General features: G+C 33.9%; 1 protein-coding gene across 4 annotated transcripts in view; it reads left to right on the top strand.

The window, feature by feature from the left end:
• Positions 1-19,585, top strand: part of CACNA2D1 (calcium voltage-gated channel auxiliary subunit alpha2delta 1) — a 354,960-nt gene that overhangs the window by 174,975 nt on the left and 160,400 nt on the right. For all 4 annotated transcript variants that reach the window (XM_088165884.1, XM_088165883.1, XM_088165882.1 and 1 more), the window contains exon 5: positions 13,028-13,072. In XM_088165884.1, the coding sequence (XP_088022010.1) occupies positions 13,028-13,072 (45 nt within the window). The remainder of the gene's footprint in view (positions 1-13,027; positions 13,073-19,585) is intronic.

Raw genomic sequence — 19,585 nt, 5'->3', positions numbered from 1 at the left:
CTGGTGTTTTCACCTCATGAAACCTCTTGTGCTTTGTCTGTGAGGTTTCTTCCTATGTAAAAGTTTAAAGAAAACTTCCAGCAAAAGTTTTCTACCAGACTGAATATTCTCCATATAGGCACATTTAACTCCATCTGATTTGCTATGGGCATCATAATTTAAATGACCTTTAGACTTATTCTAAAATGCTCATAGAGGAAGTCTTGCCATAGCACTTCCCCACCTTTCAGATAGAACATTGCAGTTTTATTTTGCCAGTATTTACAGACATTATCTGCTAAAGCTGTGTTGCTGTGAAAAAGGATGGTTTGGCTTCTTTTCACTTTTGATGAGAGATATCAGCAAAAAAACCCAAAAACTGGATGAGGACTGAAGTTTTTTCAAAACCATGTCATCAATATATTTATTAATCCCAAGTGATGGCTGCCATTTCTTCTGCTGATGGTTAACTTATTTTTCTTACTATAGGGGTCGCACCAAATGGGTGATTTAATTCCAAATACTTCCAGTCTCTCTCAATCTCTAATGTTTTGGGTCTACATTAATGACATCAGGGCATGTAAGATTATGTGAGAATATAAAACCCGCTGAGATGATGCTGGAGGCATGCAGAAAGCCAGACAGAGAATTACCTCCTTGAGACCTGCCAGCTGAGCTGAGAATGGTTCCTGGTGCATGCTGTGCCATAGAATGTGTCTGAACATTGCTTAGGTGTCTTGGGGGCAGCTGTAACAAGCACAACATGGATGAAAGCAGTGTGTTCAGGATTGATCTATGTTTTATTTTGAAACACAGACATCATACTCTCTGTGAAGAATAAAGCATGCTCTATCCTAAAAAGTCCTGTGGTTACACATCAGTAAGCACCCTGTGTCAGGAATAAGAACCAAGAGGAAATATTGTTCAGGAGAAAACTTTATTTATAGCAATAGATACATAGCAGTTACAGATAAATTAACCTTGAAAAATTAGAAGGAAAAATCCATCAGTTTAGTAAGGTCCTCAGACATTCAACCAACAGCAGTAGGGAAAATATCCCACTATTCCTGTGAAAATATTTACAATATTATGAATTATGCCATGATTATGAACTATGAATGCTGCTTTTATAAAAAAATAACTATGACATGGACAGAACTGGACTTCCTTTCCAGATTGACATCAGTAGGTTTTACTGACATGATAATAATTCACTGAAGTATTTACATGTACCAGTAAGAGTAGAGCAGTGCAAATCCATATATCTAATTGAACTTGTGTATGTTTGTCAAGAATAGGATGCACTTAATTCATTCACCTCCTCATGTAATCTCTATACTGATAAGAAGATATTAATTCATCATTAAAAGAATTAATCAAATTCTTTTATCTCTTCATGAGCTCTACAATACTATTATTTTCAAGAGTTTTAAATGTTTTAATATGAAACAGAGAAAATTGTCTTCTTTATTGCTTGAAGATAATGAGTTAAAGCTTACAGATTTTTGAGATATTAGATATGCTTTTCTCTATTGCTCAGCGTTCATAAACAACATTTAGGTGATATTTTGAGAATCAGACAAATTTTCAGATTGTGCTGGTGCTGCTTAAATGGATGGGAGTTAGTTATATGCAGATACCAATTGTATAAATTTTCCTCTACGTTTATACTTGCACATGTATTTATATATGTATCTCCATTCATATGTGCTCAAAGAGATCATCTAATAATGTTTGTGTATTTATGTCTATGAACAGGAACACAGTTTTAGATGAGTCTCTTGTTTTGGAGTTCTACAAAGGACTAACTCTGGTAGGCTCAGACACTTTGAGAACACAGTTCTCAAGTGATTAAACTGGTATGTGCCCATACTTTGGAAATTTTGCCTCTTTCGTGTTTTAAACTCCAGGAATATTTCATATTCAGTGTGAACAGTGTCTTTGTGGGTTACTGCAGAAAATAAGTCCTGGCCCTTGGGGTCAGTTTGTACAGCTGGCTAATGCTCACTCTGTGCAGGAGCCCAGGTTTACTTGTGCCTGTGATTTTCAGTTCATTGTGTCCAGATAACACACAGACTGTGCTGATCTCATCAGGATAGTGGGGTGTAGCACAATGCTGATAAAAGTGTTAAATCCCTGGACAAGTGTTTAGAGGTGTTTATAGTACATCACCTGCTGAAATAGTTTTGGAGGACTTTTCTAGGCAAAGAGTGGCTAATTTAGGATGGTTTCTGCTCTGGAGCTGTAAGAGTTGTCAGCCCATCACGTTCAGTGAACTTCCTAAAGTGAAAACAAAAGAAAACAATCTCTAGCAAGGTGTATTGCTAAGTCTGTTCCATGAACTGTGTAAAATGAGAAGGGAGAATGGGAGGGAAGGGAGGGGAAAGAGGCCCAGGAAGTGTTGGCTGTTGCCAGTTGAAGGGAACAGTTGGGAATGACTGCTTTGCTGCAATAGTCTCCTGCCTTTCTCCCCAGTTTTCATTGCTATGTTTTCTGTGGGTATGAACATGACATCATCCTTGACAAGACACTTCTCCCTTTTTTGCAGCATTCCTTCTTTTTTCTTCTTCAGCCTGTGTTTCCCATCTTCCATTATCCCTATTTAGGCACTTGTAGTTTCTCCCTCTTGTGCTTTCTGCAATCTCAGTTGATGCTTCTGCAGTGCTGTTTTATGGTGCTGTGGAGAGCTGGGCTGAGATAGTCTCAAGCAACATAGCATAAATTTCAGGGACCAGAATGATGCATTTCTTCAAACTAAAACCAGTTTAATACATACTTTGCAATTTACCTCATACTCTTCTTCACTGTAATCTTCCAGTGCTAGCTCTTTTTTCAGTAGCCTTGGTTAGGTTTGCAGGAGCCTTTCTGATTGTCTTTTTTTAACAAATACCTGCCTTAATTTTTTTTTTTCTTTTTTTTTAACAGGAGAGGTATTTTGCTTGTTCAAAATTTCTTACATTGTCTCTTTCTTAACATCTTCACACTTCTGTGATATATTTGTCTGTTCACCCTGAATTTTAAAAAAGAGATGGATTTCAAAGTGCTTATTTGTATGAGAATTTGAAAGTGAATAATACAGTGTAAGGGCTCAAACTTACATGTGTTACCATAGATTCTGATAGGAATGCTAAAATGCTGCAAACTTCAATAAGTTTCTGACTAGGATAAGATTAATCTATGTAAAACTTAGATTTTTTGAATTCTGTGCAGTTTCTCCATCCCACAACAAAACCGTGTAAGGAAACATAAACCCCTTTTCATTTCTTGCAGTTGTTCAGATGGAGAATGAGAAACACAATAGCAAGATTTTTATAGAACTATTACTTCCTATTTCTCTTCTGCATAACTTCCAGCATACCGGTGTAACATCAATAATTAAGAAGTAATTTTGCTCTAATTGTTTTTATATGAACTTTTTGCTCTTAGTGATTAACTGGAAAAGTCTTCATCATTGCATTCTAAATAGTAAAAGGAGTATTTTCTGGCTGCTGGCTTGTCTCATGCTACTGAGCTCCTTCTGAAATAAGGTGTGCTCCTGAAGCTTTGCTTTATTGCAATGATTGGGTGCAAGACAAGCACAAAACAGCTGCCAAAGCTGAATAATTAAATTATGATTCCTTCTGTTCTTTATTAATTAGGTGAGCTTGGGATACTTCTTAGAGCCGGGTAACTGTTGTCCAGAGTTGCTTTCTTTTTAAGACATCAGAGATAGAGGAAAATAATTTAGATTAAAGCCTTAAGAAACATTTGTCTTTATAAGAGACCCATTAAAACAATTAACAGTCAATATGCCAGACATTTGTTACATGGGTTAGCCAAAGCAATCTGAAAAAAAACATGGCCTCACATATTTTGAACTTTATTACCTTTTGTAAAGGTGCTTTTCACATTTAGGAGGAAATGGAGAGATTTGGTTGATTTTTTTTCTAGTTTCATGCAAATTGTGTTATATGAGTTATAGCAATTGTTTTGGGGATTTTAAGGTTTAAGGACATATTTTAAGTGATTGAATAAACTCAGTGAAGAATTGATCCAGATAGGGAGAGAAATCAGTGCTTTTAAAAATACTAGAGATGACTAAACTTACAGGTCAGCATTGTAAAATGTGGTCCAAATTTAGGATCATACTTTCATAATTTATATATGAAAATTCATTTTTCCTGTGTTACACAATATTGTAATGCCCTGTAGAAATATCCTAAAATCTTCATATATTTTAGTTTTTACATGTGGATAAAAGAGCAAATAAAAAGCTGTATAACACTCTCTGCTGTTGTAGTTTAAGGAAAGTTATGGAAAATGTTGACATTTTTCCATTCCAGTGAGATTCTTAAAATACATTAATGTTATTTGGGCACTGTTGCTTAGAATTTAGTTACAGTGACTGATAACATTTCTTGTGATACACATTTTTGAGGGGGTTTTTTTAATGAAGATAAGCCTTGCAGTATGCATACTTCAGCCACTCTTATGGATCACCAAGAAGCAACCCCCTTGAGATTTTACTCCATTGTAGTGGCATATCCCTGTTTATTTTGTTTTCCTTTTTGTAACAACTGATTGCTCAATATGGTCTTACTTGTTTGTTGTAATGGACAGAACACAGAGGAAATGTGACAAATGTGTGCACAAAGTTTGGGGGACAAACGTTTGCTTTTTGCTTTGTAGAAAATAATTTTCTCAGAAGCTTTTGTTTTCTATATTCGGTTATGATAGTGTAAGAGATCCATTACATCCCAGAACCTACATAAGTATGAATTCAGGATGCCAATTTCTTATGAATCCAGGGGAAAATTATGTCCAAATTGTTTAACTTGGTTCCTGTACTCTACTGGTTGCAGAATTTACAATCTAGATAATAGCCAATCAGTTTAGACAAGTTTTAAAAAAAAATATTTATTTTATTTTTATATTCTTTCATCAGCTAAAGACAGTAATGCTGAATAAATTATAATAAACATACTTTGCTGTTTTAATTAAACTGATCAGATAGTGTGATACAGAGGTTAATTAGCTGCTAACAAATTAATTTCATTTTCCCACCTGGAAATCTGCTTTGTAATCACTTGCATTTTGCCTTATGAAAAAAAGCTGCTTATACTTTGAGGAAATTATTGTGATGAGAAAATTAGCAGTTTCCTGGACCTTTTGGAAGAATTTATTTACCAAAATTAAAAAGGATGTAAATTTTTTGTTTGTTTCTCAGGATTATCTCTCTCTTCCTTGCTTTTGGCTTAGAGGACTGGAGGAAGAATAGAGGGGATGGTTATTCCTATCTCTTTCCATATGTAGCTGGATAATTTAAATTTGGTAACTCCAGAAGAGTCTCCTTATGATTTTCTTTCCTGGTCATTTTTCACATATACAAGTACCTCAAATCCTAGGTTTTACTGTGGATCAAAATGTCATTCTTGAGGATAACTTTTCAGCTTGAATAACTAAAACGACAGTCAATCTGTGATATTGGCAACTAGTACCAGACAATATTATCAATGTGTTTTTGCAACTTTAAATTTTCAGTAACTAGCTTCTCATTCTTGCATTAAATATTTGGCCTTTGATGCTTTGCAGCCAAAAAAATGCTTAATTGCCTGCCACATTTAATTTGCTTAGTTTACCAGTTGTGCTAAAAAAATTAAATTTTAGAAAGTCCCCAAAATTAAAAACAATTTGTAAAGAAAAAAGATAGACCATACTTACCAATAGGCAAATTGCCAAAATCCCATTGTTACATCAGCAATTATCTGCATGTAAACAGAGATTGGTGTTTGATTGCAGGCCATTGAGCCAGAGGATGTCTCTGTGCAGAAGTTATTAGTGGAGTGAGTATGTTGCATTCTTTCAGAAGAACAGACAGCTCTGTAGACTTTGATTTGGATGTGTCTTTGTCTGACTTACATTTCTCATCATCTTTTTGTCTCTGTTACATTTAACCTCACACATTCAACTACTTTAGACATTTAATTCTACGAAGTGCAGTTAGTACTTGAAATATATTCTTAACTTTTTGCATGAAGTTAAGTATCGTCCGGCAGCTTAAGTAGTCCAGTGGCAGTTTCTAATAGTAATTCTTACAGTGAAAAATACCTCAAAATTGTGGAATTTTTGTTGATATCAAGAAGTTTTGCCTATGCTTTGCAGTTTCTGTAATGTGATGTTTTTAAATTTTGTCATGAACTCTAGAAAGCTGAAGACATAAGTACTCTTTCTATCTTCCTTATCCTCCTTTTTTAGGTTATGCAGGTAGCTTTAATACTCCTCACTACTTCCTTTTCTTCTGGGTAAATGTATAATGTGGCATAATATGGGCACTGAGGCAAAAGAAAAAAAAAACCTACTTACTGTGAAAAATAGTAGGGTTTCCTCCTGAGATCTGAATGTGATATAAAAAACTTCTTACTCAGCTTTACTAATTATAATTTGCACAAGTCAAATTAAATCAAGCATGGTTAAATTCGGCACGTAATCAGATATTGTCACAGTGAGCAGAAGGACACAAGGAAATGTGTCACTGTGAAAGTCAAGCCATCGAGTGGATGGGTCAGGACCAAGGAGGGGATGGGTGGCATCACCTCCTTTGTCACACAGTCCCTGTGTCCCTGCCCTGTCACAGCACTCCTGGGTTGGCAGAGCCCACCTGGGGCACAGGGGATGTCAGATACCTGGAGAATATTCATGGTGTTCCCAAAGTTTCAGCTTCTTCCAAGTGTAGACTTCAGTGAGCTCTTTCAAGACCTCAGTTTTTAACTGAGATGCCTAAAATCCAACCACTGTCAGCGCTGCAATCTGTGGATCTAATCTCAGATCAAAATTCCTCAGAACCGATGTCAAGGGCTTGAAAGCTTATCTTCTATGGTGTATTTTTATCTGGATTCTGTATGTGTGCATTGCACTTACCTAACATCTTTCTAAATGAGGCTTGTGAGTTTTAGTCCTGCTGTTGAGCATGCAGATGTTTGATAAATTACTTATTTTATTTAGCACTCTGATGCATCTGTGAATGGTCAAATGACCCCTTCATGAAAATTCTGGTTTCCAGATTGATAATTTCAGTGAAGGAATTACCTGCAAATGAATGGTGAAAAAGTTTATCTTTCTCACCATTTAAATTAAAGAATATTCTATGACAAAGAATGTGCAGCAGCTTAATGCTCCTTTATGTTGCTTCCTGTAATCTTCACCTTCATCTTTTCATTTCAATTATTAGTCTCAGTGGAATCTTGAGAGAAGCCCTTTACACAAATCTGATGAAAAAGGCTTATCATAAATTATAGTGTAGACCTGTAAGGTTTTAATTAGTGTATGAAATTTAATATTCTGACAAAGAAGTTATTTAATCAAATTATGTTCGGGGGAGAAATGTCTAACCCAAGTGACTCATTTGTCCATATTTTGGGTAATATAGTGACATATTTCTTGATCGAATATTATTCCACTGTTTTGTTGGTGGTTTTTTGTTTGTTTGTTCGTTTGTTGTTTGTTTGGGGTTTTTTTGTCTGCGTTTTTTTTTTTTTTAATTTTAATATTTTGATTTTAAAAATATCTTGGGTTTATGTCCTGTTTTCATGTTTTAAATGTACGTTTTAACCAATTTCTTACAGCCCGTGTTTAGGCACTGTATTACATGCATACACTGTAATTATAAGTGCAACTGGTTTATTGCATTTCCTGAAAATTTGTTCACTTTAAAGACAAGTGAAAGTTCAGTAGTTTTACACATGCATACTGAAGGGAAAAAAGAAGTTATTGACTGCTAAGCCCCTATTTTATATATGTGTCGTTTCACTTATGTAAAAGCACGAAGCTATAACAAAAGAGAGAGTAGTAATTGACATACTTTCTTTTTTTTTCTTCCTTTTTTTCCTGTTTGCAGGCTTTTATTCCCTAACATTATCCTTTTTAAAAATATATTTAATTTTTTATGTGTTATAGGCCACATTTAGCTTTCTTTTCTGAGGAGTCTAATTGTGCTTTAAACTGCATGTCAGACTGTATAAAGGATTAAATTAAAACTGTGTGGATTATTTGTCATAGAATTTGTTAGGGTTAAAACCTTAATTATCCCAAAAGTATTAGAGTGAACTTTTTAAAATACACTTCTTTATTCAAGGATAGAAATAACTTTTTTTTTTTAAATTAAAATTGATGTTTTGCCAACACTTAATGAAATGCTTTTTTAGCATTTGTAGGCATTTATACTAATTTCCTTTGGTCTGCCTAAAGAGTGAAATGGACAAGTATTATTAATGTTTTTATTGCTTCATGCTAAGCAAAAGGACTCAATTTTTTTTTCACTAATGTGAATGTCTTTTCCAAGTGTGTGGGATTAATATGATTTTAAAATGTTCCCCAAATTTCTATCTTAATTCTCAGAACTTATTTTTAAACTGAAGACTCAAGGTCAGATTTATATTTGCTGTAAGGTTTGGTTTCTCCCTGGTTTTGATTTCCTTCTCTACCTCTTACCTGCAAACTAAAAGAATCCTCACTACTTGCAGGTTATTTGCAATATAGAGCAGCTTTTTTACATTGACTCACTTAGAAGTCATGGGAAGTATCCTATTTTAAAACAAAATCCAAATAAATATATTTGGCTGTAATTTCAGATTTTAAATCATGCACTTATAATTATGCAGTAATATATATTCGCTATATACTCTGCTTATATAATCTATTTAAAATTAAATTATTTTAAATAATTTTAAATTGCTTCCAGGGGTTTACTGAAGAAAATCTTTGAGTTGTGGAGACCTTTAATTAACAGTCTTCTGTTTTCTTTTATGAGGTAGTTAATTATTTGCTAGTGTCTGTAATGGCTAAAGTTGTAAATTTTATACTTTAAAATTTTACACTTTAAAATTTTACCAACAATTTTTGTGGAAATGCAGCTTTTAGGAAAAAAGGATAATTGTGATCTCTGTCAAAATTAATACAGTATATTAATTTCTTACAATATGAAAAGCTGCAGAAAACCTTTTTCTTTTCCTTCCCCTTTCTTTATTTTATCTTTTTTAAATAATCTACTTATTTTCCTGTAATTCATTATAGAATATCATAAAGTTCTATAATTAATTTCAGGTCAATCTTCCCTGTAGGCCCAACACCATTTTAGGCAGCATCTCACATCCTGTAGGGTCTCTAGGAAGCCCATGGATAGAGCTGAGGTTTTATGTAACTTTAACCACAGCTTCAGTAAAAGCAGTATTTCTGAATAGACTGCATTGGATGTCTGTTGGAAAAGACTTCAAAAAAAGGATCTTTAGACTAGTTGGTAGAGCACTACTACTGCATGAAAAAGCTCTTGGAATTCTAGCATAAGATTTGGAGAGGAGATGTTCCTGCAGACACCACTACATGGTAGCAGTGACCAGGAGCTTTCATTTTGGCACTTTGTAAAGGAGGATGTAGTTTTCTAACCAGCAAAATGACACAGATATTCTATTACAATTTTTGCTATACATAATTATAGCACCTATGTCTTGTTGCAATGTAATCCCTTCTTCTTGTTCTAGAAAGAACTTGATTAGAAAAGAGTTGTTTCCTGAGATGAAAAGCCAGCTACAGCTTCATTGATGTAATCCTGAGTTGAGTTTAGGCATTTACGTTTTGGATAGTAGACTGTGTCTGTGGACTTGCTCTGTAGAGAAGCAAAATATGAGTGTAAGTTAGTGTGGGGGTGAGCTCAAATTGCATCTGCAGGTATTCTGAAAGCTGATCTTCCCTCATGCTTTTCTTCTCTAGACACAGAGGTTATAGAGACCATCAACTTCAGATTTTTGTGTGGTGAAATTCAAGAATTTATTAATAGTAACCAATATGTAATGTTTCCCATTGGAATTGTTTTTTAACCCCATGCTGGCAAACAGAGAACTATTCAAATGAAAAGCAATGTAAAGACAGTGGAATAATCTCACTTCAGCAGATAATACTATCAATGAAAACATGGAAGAAAAATAAGGTTAGGAAAGAAAAGAAAATAGTAAGAGTCAAAAATAAGACATTTATTACCTGGTCCTTAATGTAATTTTTATATTAATTGCCTGCTGTCTTTCTCAGGTACTAAAATTTTTTGCTTTGAAAGGGGAATTAAAGACGATGAAAACCATAAAAGCATATACTGGTACTACATTACCGTTTTTGTTTTATGCATATGTCCTCTCAAAGTAATTATTTTATAAATTCAGCTTCAGGACTACCTTACCAAATCCCTTCATTTGTTAACTGAAGTAATAGTGAATCTTTACCCCCTCTTTTGCGCAGCATTACTAGATAAAGAACAAAAATAAATAAATAGGATATTTACAATGTATCCTCGGTTTGATGACCAAGTTTGCAATATTACTTGGTGGCATAAATGTACAGCAGTGGGAAGATTCAAATTCTTTGTGTCAAGAAGTTAATAAATAACTAAACTACTCACTTGAGAGCCAGCAACAAAGCAATTTGTTCGTGCCAACTAGAAGTGGTTAAATTATGAAAAATTGTCCTCTAAAGATCTGAGTGATCCATGAATCTAATTTGTGAACCATACAGCATTCAGTGTGTTGTAGCACTGGGTATCTCATATTTTCTATATTAAGAGTAGTGAGATATGTCCAATGTCAATGTCAGTTTATGCATTATATAGGTAATATCTCCAGGCAGGGTAATGGACTACAAGATATAAATAGCCTAACAAAAAATATCAAAGTCATTTGGGCAGGGAGTGTTTGTTTTCATTAACTTGTAAATATATCATGTTCCTGAAATTATATTCTAAAAGGTGATTTAAAAAATACTGTTCAGTCCACTAGAGATAGATAGTCAAGCTATGCCAGCTTTAAAAAATTTAAACAAATAAATAAAAATATAAAAGACAAGGAAAATATAATTGTGAAAATAAAGAGTCATTTCGTTTAACTAGATAAACAAATTATGTCTTCACAAATTATGTTGATGACAGTGTTTAAAATCCTGTACAATAATGATTTGATAGCAAGATAAACAAGAGCAGTGGAGAAGGGCTCTGGAAATAAATTCATATCTAGATGAGAGTCAATACTAGAGAGTGTCTAATAGAAATTGTATTTTATGAAAATTTTCTTTTTTAAAACAAAAGCAGTAAACAAAAACAATACAGCCAGTTAATTATGTGTGTATTGCTTTTCCTGCTCTCATTTTCCTGAACAAAACCTTCTAGGGATGAGATTGCAAGGGACTGATCTAATGCAACCTGACATAAAGAGTTGTGGTAAACAAAATATGCAAATTTTAATTTTTGTTTTTAGTTGAACAGATCCCCTTGTGATGAAAAAACTCGTGTTAACATTTCTGTCTAGAACAACTCAGAGCTGCATTCTTTGCAGTTTCAAATGTTGCCTGATAAAGAATCAGAGGGGCTTTAGAACTGATCACATTATTCACAGAACAGTTATTTCATACATAGCTATTTATAAAAAAAAGAGGAACCAAAGAAAATAGAGCTATTGCCTCTTCTGACTTACTCAAAGGCTTCCACAAGAATTATATTGTCTTTTCTTTACAACAATCAAGTGAATAAGCAATTAGCTTATAATAATAATAATAATAGTAATAATAATAATTTCCTCCTGTGTCTGTAATTCATTGAGGTCTGACTTTTTTATCCAGATACAGATACAAAACCAACTGATGTGTGGAGAGAAGGGTGTCTTGATGGAAAAGTGGAAAAGTTCATTTTGAGGGAAAAGGATGAATTCATGTTAATAGCATTTACCTCCAAATGGCATTTAGGTCATCTGTAATATATTTCATGTTTGACTCTCTAAAAGGTCACAAAGGAGAATAAATGATGTCATTATTATGGAGTGAGGAAAATGATCGTTTGTAAAGATGAACTGCATTATCTTGTAATACACATCATACTTTTTTAGTGAAAGTAAAAATTGTCGTTGACTTATCCACTTTGAAAGTGATTACTGAAAGCCTTCTTTCCTGCTGGTATTTAAGAAAGAAAACTCTTTGTTTTGTTTAATGTTTAATCATGTATTTATAAGGTATTACCATAAACAGAACTGAAAAAATAAATTGAGAAAATTTTTAGAGGTCAACAACAATCTCCTATTTTAAGCACACTGCTGGATATGAAGAAATGTAACTTCTACTTTATTAATTCAAAATCAGTAAAAATAATTTAAAATAATATGTTCATACATGTCTCTGTTTCATACAGAAATGCATATAAAATTGCTTTTCTTCAAAAAGCTTTGGGGACATTGCAACAATTTATTTGGTGGAAAGCTATGCCAGTGAACCTAGATCTTCAAGGCTTTTTAATGGTTCAGTAATATTTAAACAGTGGGGGGGGGAATCAGAAAAAACAAACAAACAAACAAACAAAAAAACCCCACACACCTCCCTGTATTCCATAGGACATACCCCAATATTCCAAAAGCTATCAAAGTTAACACTGAATGAAATATCTGACTGATTTTGGAATGGGAACAAGCAATCTTCTCCAATTCTTTATTTGAATTACATGGTACAGTGTTTCCACAGAGCTGCCAGGATCTGCTGTACACTCCAACAGCCAGACTCTCCTGTGATGCATTTTCACAGATTTTATTTTCGCAGTGGGAGGTGAATAAAACAATAAACATGTGTACAGCAAATACTTACCCCACTTAGCAAAGCCCGTGCCTCGCTGTATCTGCTGCCTGCTGGATGTCATGGTGCATAAATCCCCTAATTGTACAGGGAAAATCACATGTCTGTGACAGAAACAGCTTATGGAAGCCTTTTATGAGCTCTGGAGTTTGTCCAATATTATCTGTACTTTTCTGGCTGTGTTTTGAGTGACTTATGCAGCCTCCCACGGGAGAAGCTTTAAATGAATGAAGTTAAGTACGAGCATGGGAAATTGTGCATGCAACAGAGAGCAGGCAAAGATCAGAGTCTGTCATGTTTCAAAGAGAATACATAAAGAACTGGTGGTTTATTTCAAAAGGTATCTTGCAGTAGTAGAGATTATTGCTACATAGATTTATTCTCTACTTTCAAACTAACAGAATTACTTTTCTTTCTCTTACAGAATAATGATATAATCTATTACAATGCAAAAGACGATCAGAATGATGTAAGTAATACATTTCATTTAATTTCATTGCCTGTAATCTCAAAAAATTAGGGGAATGAAAATATTAATGAAACTCTAAGACTATCATTTAAAGATTTGGCAGAAGCTAAAAAGCAAGAAACTTAAAAATGTCTTCAAAAGTTTCCTCAAGGGCCAGACAGTATTTTATGTTTTAATTCTCAAAGTCTGCCTCCTTTCATACAGTTTGAATTACTGGTCAGGCAGAAAATGTGCTGGGAGAATGAAGATCCTAACAGCAGTATAATTCACTTTTTGAAACGTAATAAAATCATAATTATAGGATTGGAGAATCAAAATGATAAATGTAAATAATTCAGTTCACTCTGAAGGAACCATTTTCTGGCCTTATTTTCAAGATCAAATGATGATATTCTGTATTCTTTGAAATAAATTTTTTACATCAGGAGAAAGAAGATGTGAAATATTTCTCAATAATTATTTTCATTCACTTTGTGATCATTTACGTGACTATAATAATAATAATTTGGGAAAATTGAAAATCCAATCAAAACATTTAGACTAAATTTATGAAACTTCAATTCCTGGTTTACTAAAGCTCTTACTTTAAAAGATTTGAAGTCTCCTATCTGCTATTAACTATTAAAAATCTTAATGTGTTCTGGAGACAATACAAGTTATCCTCACCTTCACTGTAGATAATACAACTGCTTTTCTTAATTATAGATTTAATTTATAAAGCCATAGAAAAATGTTGTAAATGTATTAATCAGAATTGCTAGCATGCTTCATTTGCACTTTTTAATCAAGTAGACTTTAGGGATTGATGGCATCACTATTGTAATTGATGCTTCTGCTGTAAGGCAATTAAAGAAGGTACATAGATCATGTCAAGCAGAGATATTTTATATGTTATATAGAGTTATGAGGACTTCGTTTCAGATATCACAAACTACTTTCCTGAGTTTTAAAGTTTGCATGGTTTAAGTAAAATTCATTAAAAGTAACCTCAATTTGAAATATATTATTCTGTTCTCATTAAATTCACTGGATGCCAGGTGCTAATCTCCTCTGGAAACAGAATTACAAAGCTTAAATATTGAATTCTTAATATAAATATACCAGATAATAATGGTAGACTGTGGTGTGAAGTAAAAAATGTGATGTATCTGTTATGATTAAGTAGTACTGGGAAAGATCTTGAGATTACTACTTCTACAACAAAAATCTAAATCTAGATTTAGGCAAGGCAGGAAAGGAAATACTGTTTCAGAGTTTAGTCTTTAGCTTTTTTTATTTTCTTCAGGACATTCTTTTCCCTTCAAGATAAAAGTGCACACACACAATAAAACAAAGATTGTTAGACCAGATATCCTGTTTTATTTCTGTTTCAGTTTCATTTCTTTTTATATCTTTTTGAACATTCATTAGAATGAAGTTTATAGTAATGTTTATTGTCAAGAAGTGTTAAGGATCCAATGATCAATGATCTGATGGTGATATTTTTTGAGATCTTCATCTAGATCTCAACTATGCATGTAAACACCAAATTCTTCCCTCTTCCTGCCTGAAAAAATGCTTGGGACAGGTTTGTTGTTTTTTTTTTTCTTTAAATATTGAGAAATTTTAATAGAATCATCTCTGAAGCACTGGTTGGTAAAACTATGTTTGCAATCCATTCCTTTCTGTCTCTAACATGTCCACACTTTTTTTTCTTCCATGCTGTGAGCCTTCATTATTCACAGGAAATGATATTATATTTATCTTTGAGTACAATCAAGAATAATTAGTAGCAGAAATTAATTTATTAAAATTAGACATCTAAACGAATCTCTGTGGGTATCTCGAGAGAGCTGTTCAGTTTGTTTTGAGACAGATATCTAAGGTTATCTGAATCAGTTCTGGGTGTGTGTTTCTCTTGGTTGACCAGGTCCCTGTCACATATCCTTTTAGATCTTAACTTTTGGATACTGAAGAATTAGGAGAAATTAATCTCACAGGTCTTGCCTGACAGTTTTTATTTGTCTCCATTCATCCTTTGAATATTACAGCCTTTTCAGAAGAGCAGTCTTCTTAAATTCTGTGTTTCTGGTGTATGTTCTGCTGCAGTACAGTTTTTTTTTTCCTTCTTCCCTTTTCTATACGACATTCAGGAGATCTTTCTCTCATTTTTCATCTGCTGTCTTGATGGGCCTTTTCGAATCTAATCACTGGATTTGCTTGTACTTAAAAAAAATAAAGAAGCACATGAAGGCTAATCATTCTCTGGCCTTTGGATTTCTCAGTCTCTCAGATAAAACGATCAATTTGTAGCCTGTAGTCCATCAATCAGTAATGGACCTTTTGTACTCTTTATCTTACAACAGCAATTATATTCTGCTTGCTTATTTCCCCCTCCCCTCAAGAGCTCCATGTAATGTGGGAGCACTTGATGATAATTAATGAGTTCTATCCTCACAACAAGGAAGGAGGTATTATATTTCCATTTTTTATATCTCATAGGAAGATAATGGCCAAACTTGTAATTTAGTATAGGTCTCTCAGGTTTTCATTCACTGTCCTTTTCCCAAGAACCCTTTCAGTTTGATATATTGCAGCCTGTTTGTGCACTTTAATTTGCACCTGTCAACAGCTTGTTGTATTTGGACAAATGCTGCAGTGATTTTATTGGACCACTGAGTAGTCCCACATTAAGCTGCTTTTTCCCATTAGTTTTCATATTGCTTTGCCTGTTTTCTCATCTTGTTCTTTGTACCCCACCTTATTTATAGTAATTTTGCTTCACTGCTCAATTCTTTCCTCTTCTGTATTATGGTCTCCATTTTATTTCCAGTGATTCCACATCTAGTTTATAGATTCTTCCTAAATATTTTTTTTCTGTTTCCTTGTATTCAAGTAATCCACAACTCGACTATGCACTGAATTGCTCAATTGCTTCATTTTAATTTATCCTGAATTCCTTTCCTAATGTTTCTCTCATCTCCTCTTTGCATCTTGCTCCTTTTCCAAATTTTTTAGTATAATTTCTTGTCATGGTTTTATAAATCTTTTCCTTCACAAGCTACAACAGCTTAAAGAAATTATTTTTCAGTGATTTGATGGAAAGAACTAAGTAATACAAATAAAGAAGTGTCTCTAACATGAAACCAGCCACACATAAAGGAAGTCTCCAGTTTCCCTATAATCCCTAGACATTAATTGGGAGCAGCCAGTTGTATCTCCTGGCAAGCTTTGTGTCCCTAGTTAGCACAAGTGATTTATTAGACATTGCCTTCATTCAGTCTCATACTGGCTTACAGTCATGACTAACAGAGCTGTGCTCCTTGTGCAATTATTGATCACACACTAAGTGATAGTAGCACTTTTTATTTCCTTTTACTCAACTAATGTGGAGGCTATAAAATTATGGGTCCCTTTGGCAGGTAGCTATCTGCACAAAGTGTGAATTCAGAATGTGACTAGGAGTCAATGTGTGGGTTCCACTAGAAGCAAAAATCTGGAACATGCCTATGGTTGATTTTAAAACAAATATATTTTTTATTACTTCATAATAAAGAAGGAAGAAATATTTTAAACTGATAAGCAGTCTGTGCCATATGGTTTAGGAATTTTTTCCTAATTCACTTGATGCCTTGTTATTTTGGAATAATTTGTGAAGCCTTAACTTTCTTTGAGTTTAAACTGCAGCATAAATGCAGCTATGAATTTGAGGTTTTATGAATACTGATAAAATTATATCTACATCAAATTGAAAACTATTGTAAAAATATGGAAAGATTATTAATTTTGAATTCAAATTCTTCAGAAAAATCATGGTATGTTTTAACAAACGTTTTAGAAAACAAAATAATTTCCACCACTCAACATTTTTTTTTAATATGAAGGTTGTGGGTTTTTTTTGTTGTTGTTGTTTTTAGTTTTTGTTTGTTTGTTTGTTTTTTGGGGGTTTTTTGTTTGTTTTGTTGTGTTTTGTTTTGTTGTATTTTGTTTTGGTTTGTTTTTTTTAATATTGGAAAGAAGTAAGCAGAGACCAGAATGGTTATCTAAGAGCATGCTCCAAAGAAGAGACGAGGCGATTTAGAGGCATTGACAGTGGCTTTGGAAGTGTATTGAGTCTCTGCTTATAGCCTTACACACGTCTTGCCTTTTCTACTTCTTTATGGTATCAAGGTTGCAAAATCTACTTCTATGTGCATCTATGATTAATTTAGTAAAAAGAAGTCTGTTAATAAAATATCCCAGGTCTACCTGTAAACAAGTCTGAACCTACTGTAGATTTGATCAGAGAAATGATGGTTTGGTTTTTTGTTTCCCTCCAGCCACAAGAATTCAGGAGTTTCCTGGCTTTTTCCCTTATAACGTATATTGAAAATGGCATCATAATTTAATTTATGCTGGTATGATATTTTATGTATTTTATAGCTGGACATCAGAAAATAGAAGTGTTTCAGGAGCTGTGTGTTGGGTCAGGTAGAGCCCTTGAGGGGGGGATGGCACCTGAATATGGTCAGTTTGGAAGAGGATTGGGAGCTGAGGCAGGGCAGATGGGAGACTGCAGTGATCCAATCTCAAAAGTAGCAGGTATAGAAAGACTTCTAGAGACTGAAAAGGTGATGCCAGATTTCTACAAGTCCAGCAGCTGCCAGCTGCTGGATTGAAAAGTGAGACTCTAATGACTGGCCCTGACACTACAGAGAAAGCTGGGACAGAGACTGCTTTTTGCAAATCATCCAACAGATACGGACTTCCTCTGGCTTTTCAGTGTTTTTAAACCTGATTCTGATAAGACAGAACCTTTAGAAACTCCCTTTCATCCACATATGTAATATGAGCAGTTCTGTCTCTGTGCTTTCACTGTGTCTGGATGCCAGCATGCAAATAACCAAATCAGTATCTGACCATCTGGGTTTAGCTAATGGAAGACCTCAAAGCATCATTTTTTTTTCTGAGCTAAAGCTACTAACTTTTCAATATTTCCTACACAGTGAAGGATAGGTGTTTCCAATCAGAAATTTGTCTCAAGTCATTTAGGATGAGCGTAAGTGCTGAGCTGTAGAGGATCTAGTTTGTTTTTGCAATAGGGCATCCTACCAAGAGTAGCCAGCTAACTTCCCTAGCTCCCTTAGGTCTCTTATTCCTTCTGCTTTCATTGTATGACAACCAATATTGTTTGACATTACACTCACATCTGTGATGTGCTGCATTTCTTTTCATCTTCTCTTTGTCCTTTACTGCTTCGATATTGAAGAAATTTTTTAAATAAGTCATAAAGATTTTCTGCTATTCTCATTTATGTGAGTAAATGGGCAAATCTACGTCATAGGCATTGGAAAATCAAGTTAGATAACTCCATGATAACTTTGATTTGCACACCCCTGCAAGAAGGTGCCATCAAGTAGGTGGTGTACATACAGCATATCTATTTAGAGCTTATTTTTATGATTGCTGTTCTTCATGTGTGCAAGTTGCAGCTATTTTTAGATTTAATTTCTTCTCTGTCTGAACCTACCAAGGTTCTTAACTTGGCAAAGATATTGCATATGTCAGATTAAATAATATTTATACATGTTTGCATACCTAGTTCTCCTATCTTCTGTTTGTCATATATCTTGATGGTATATGGTAGAATTAGGCATGTAAATATTTCACTGGAGAACATAATTTACCACTTGTTCTAGACAAAATTTTGTACATTCGTGGAGAATGATGATACTAAAATGGACTAGTGACTAAATTTGTAAATAGATGGAAATATGAATTGAATGGTGTTTGATGGTGATATTTTGAATTTGAATTTTTGAGAACTTGGGCTGCATCTGTGCCAGGTACTCTGATTCTTAGCAATATGGCATGGATTCTATGGAGGTTTTGTTTGTTTTGGGTCCTTATTGTAATAAGTATTAGCTGCACAGACAAATGCCTTGTTCTAGCCTGTTTGGGGTTTTTTTGTTTTTTTGGTTTTTTGGGGTTTTTTTTGTTTGTTTTTTGTTTGTTTGGTTGGTTGGTTTTGGTTTTGTTTTTGGGATTTTTGGTTGTTTTTTGGTTGGTTGGTTGGTTTGTTTTTTTTTAATATAAAGAGAGGACACATTTTAACAGGGTGTAGTGTGCTCTTAGACTGACCTAGACTGTGCGAGGGAAAGAAATTTGTGCTAGTAAAAATTATATCTTTCATTATGAAAGACTGGCAGAGTAGGACTGTTGATGGACTTGAAGGAACATTTTGATAACCTTAGAGAAGTTTCACTAACCTGTAGTAAATGTCATATTTTTCAACTATATTTTCATATTTATTAAATGTATGTCTTGAAAATGAACCTGTATGTTTTAGTGCTGGAATGCATTGCTTGGAATTACTACTTAAAGTCTATAATAAACCTAACATTTTATGAAATGAGGACAAATATATTTGATATATTTACATAGACTCCCTTACTCATTTCATTTGCTGAAAGAACTGCCTAGCTGTTGTACTTTTTGGATCCTGAGAGTATCCCAAGCCTCTTTCCACGCTTCTCAAATGTGCAACATATTCAT

This window comes from Sturnus vulgaris, chromosome 5, assembly GCF_052056855.1.
Source record: "Sturnus vulgaris isolate bStuVul1 chromosome 5, bStuVul1.hap1, whole genome shotgun sequence".
Lineage (NCBI taxonomy): Eukaryota > Metazoa > Chordata > Aves > Passeriformes > Sturnidae > Sturnus > Sturnus vulgaris.
Note: the sequence above shows the minus strand (reverse complement) of the source record. Positions and strands in the feature narration are given on the sequence as shown.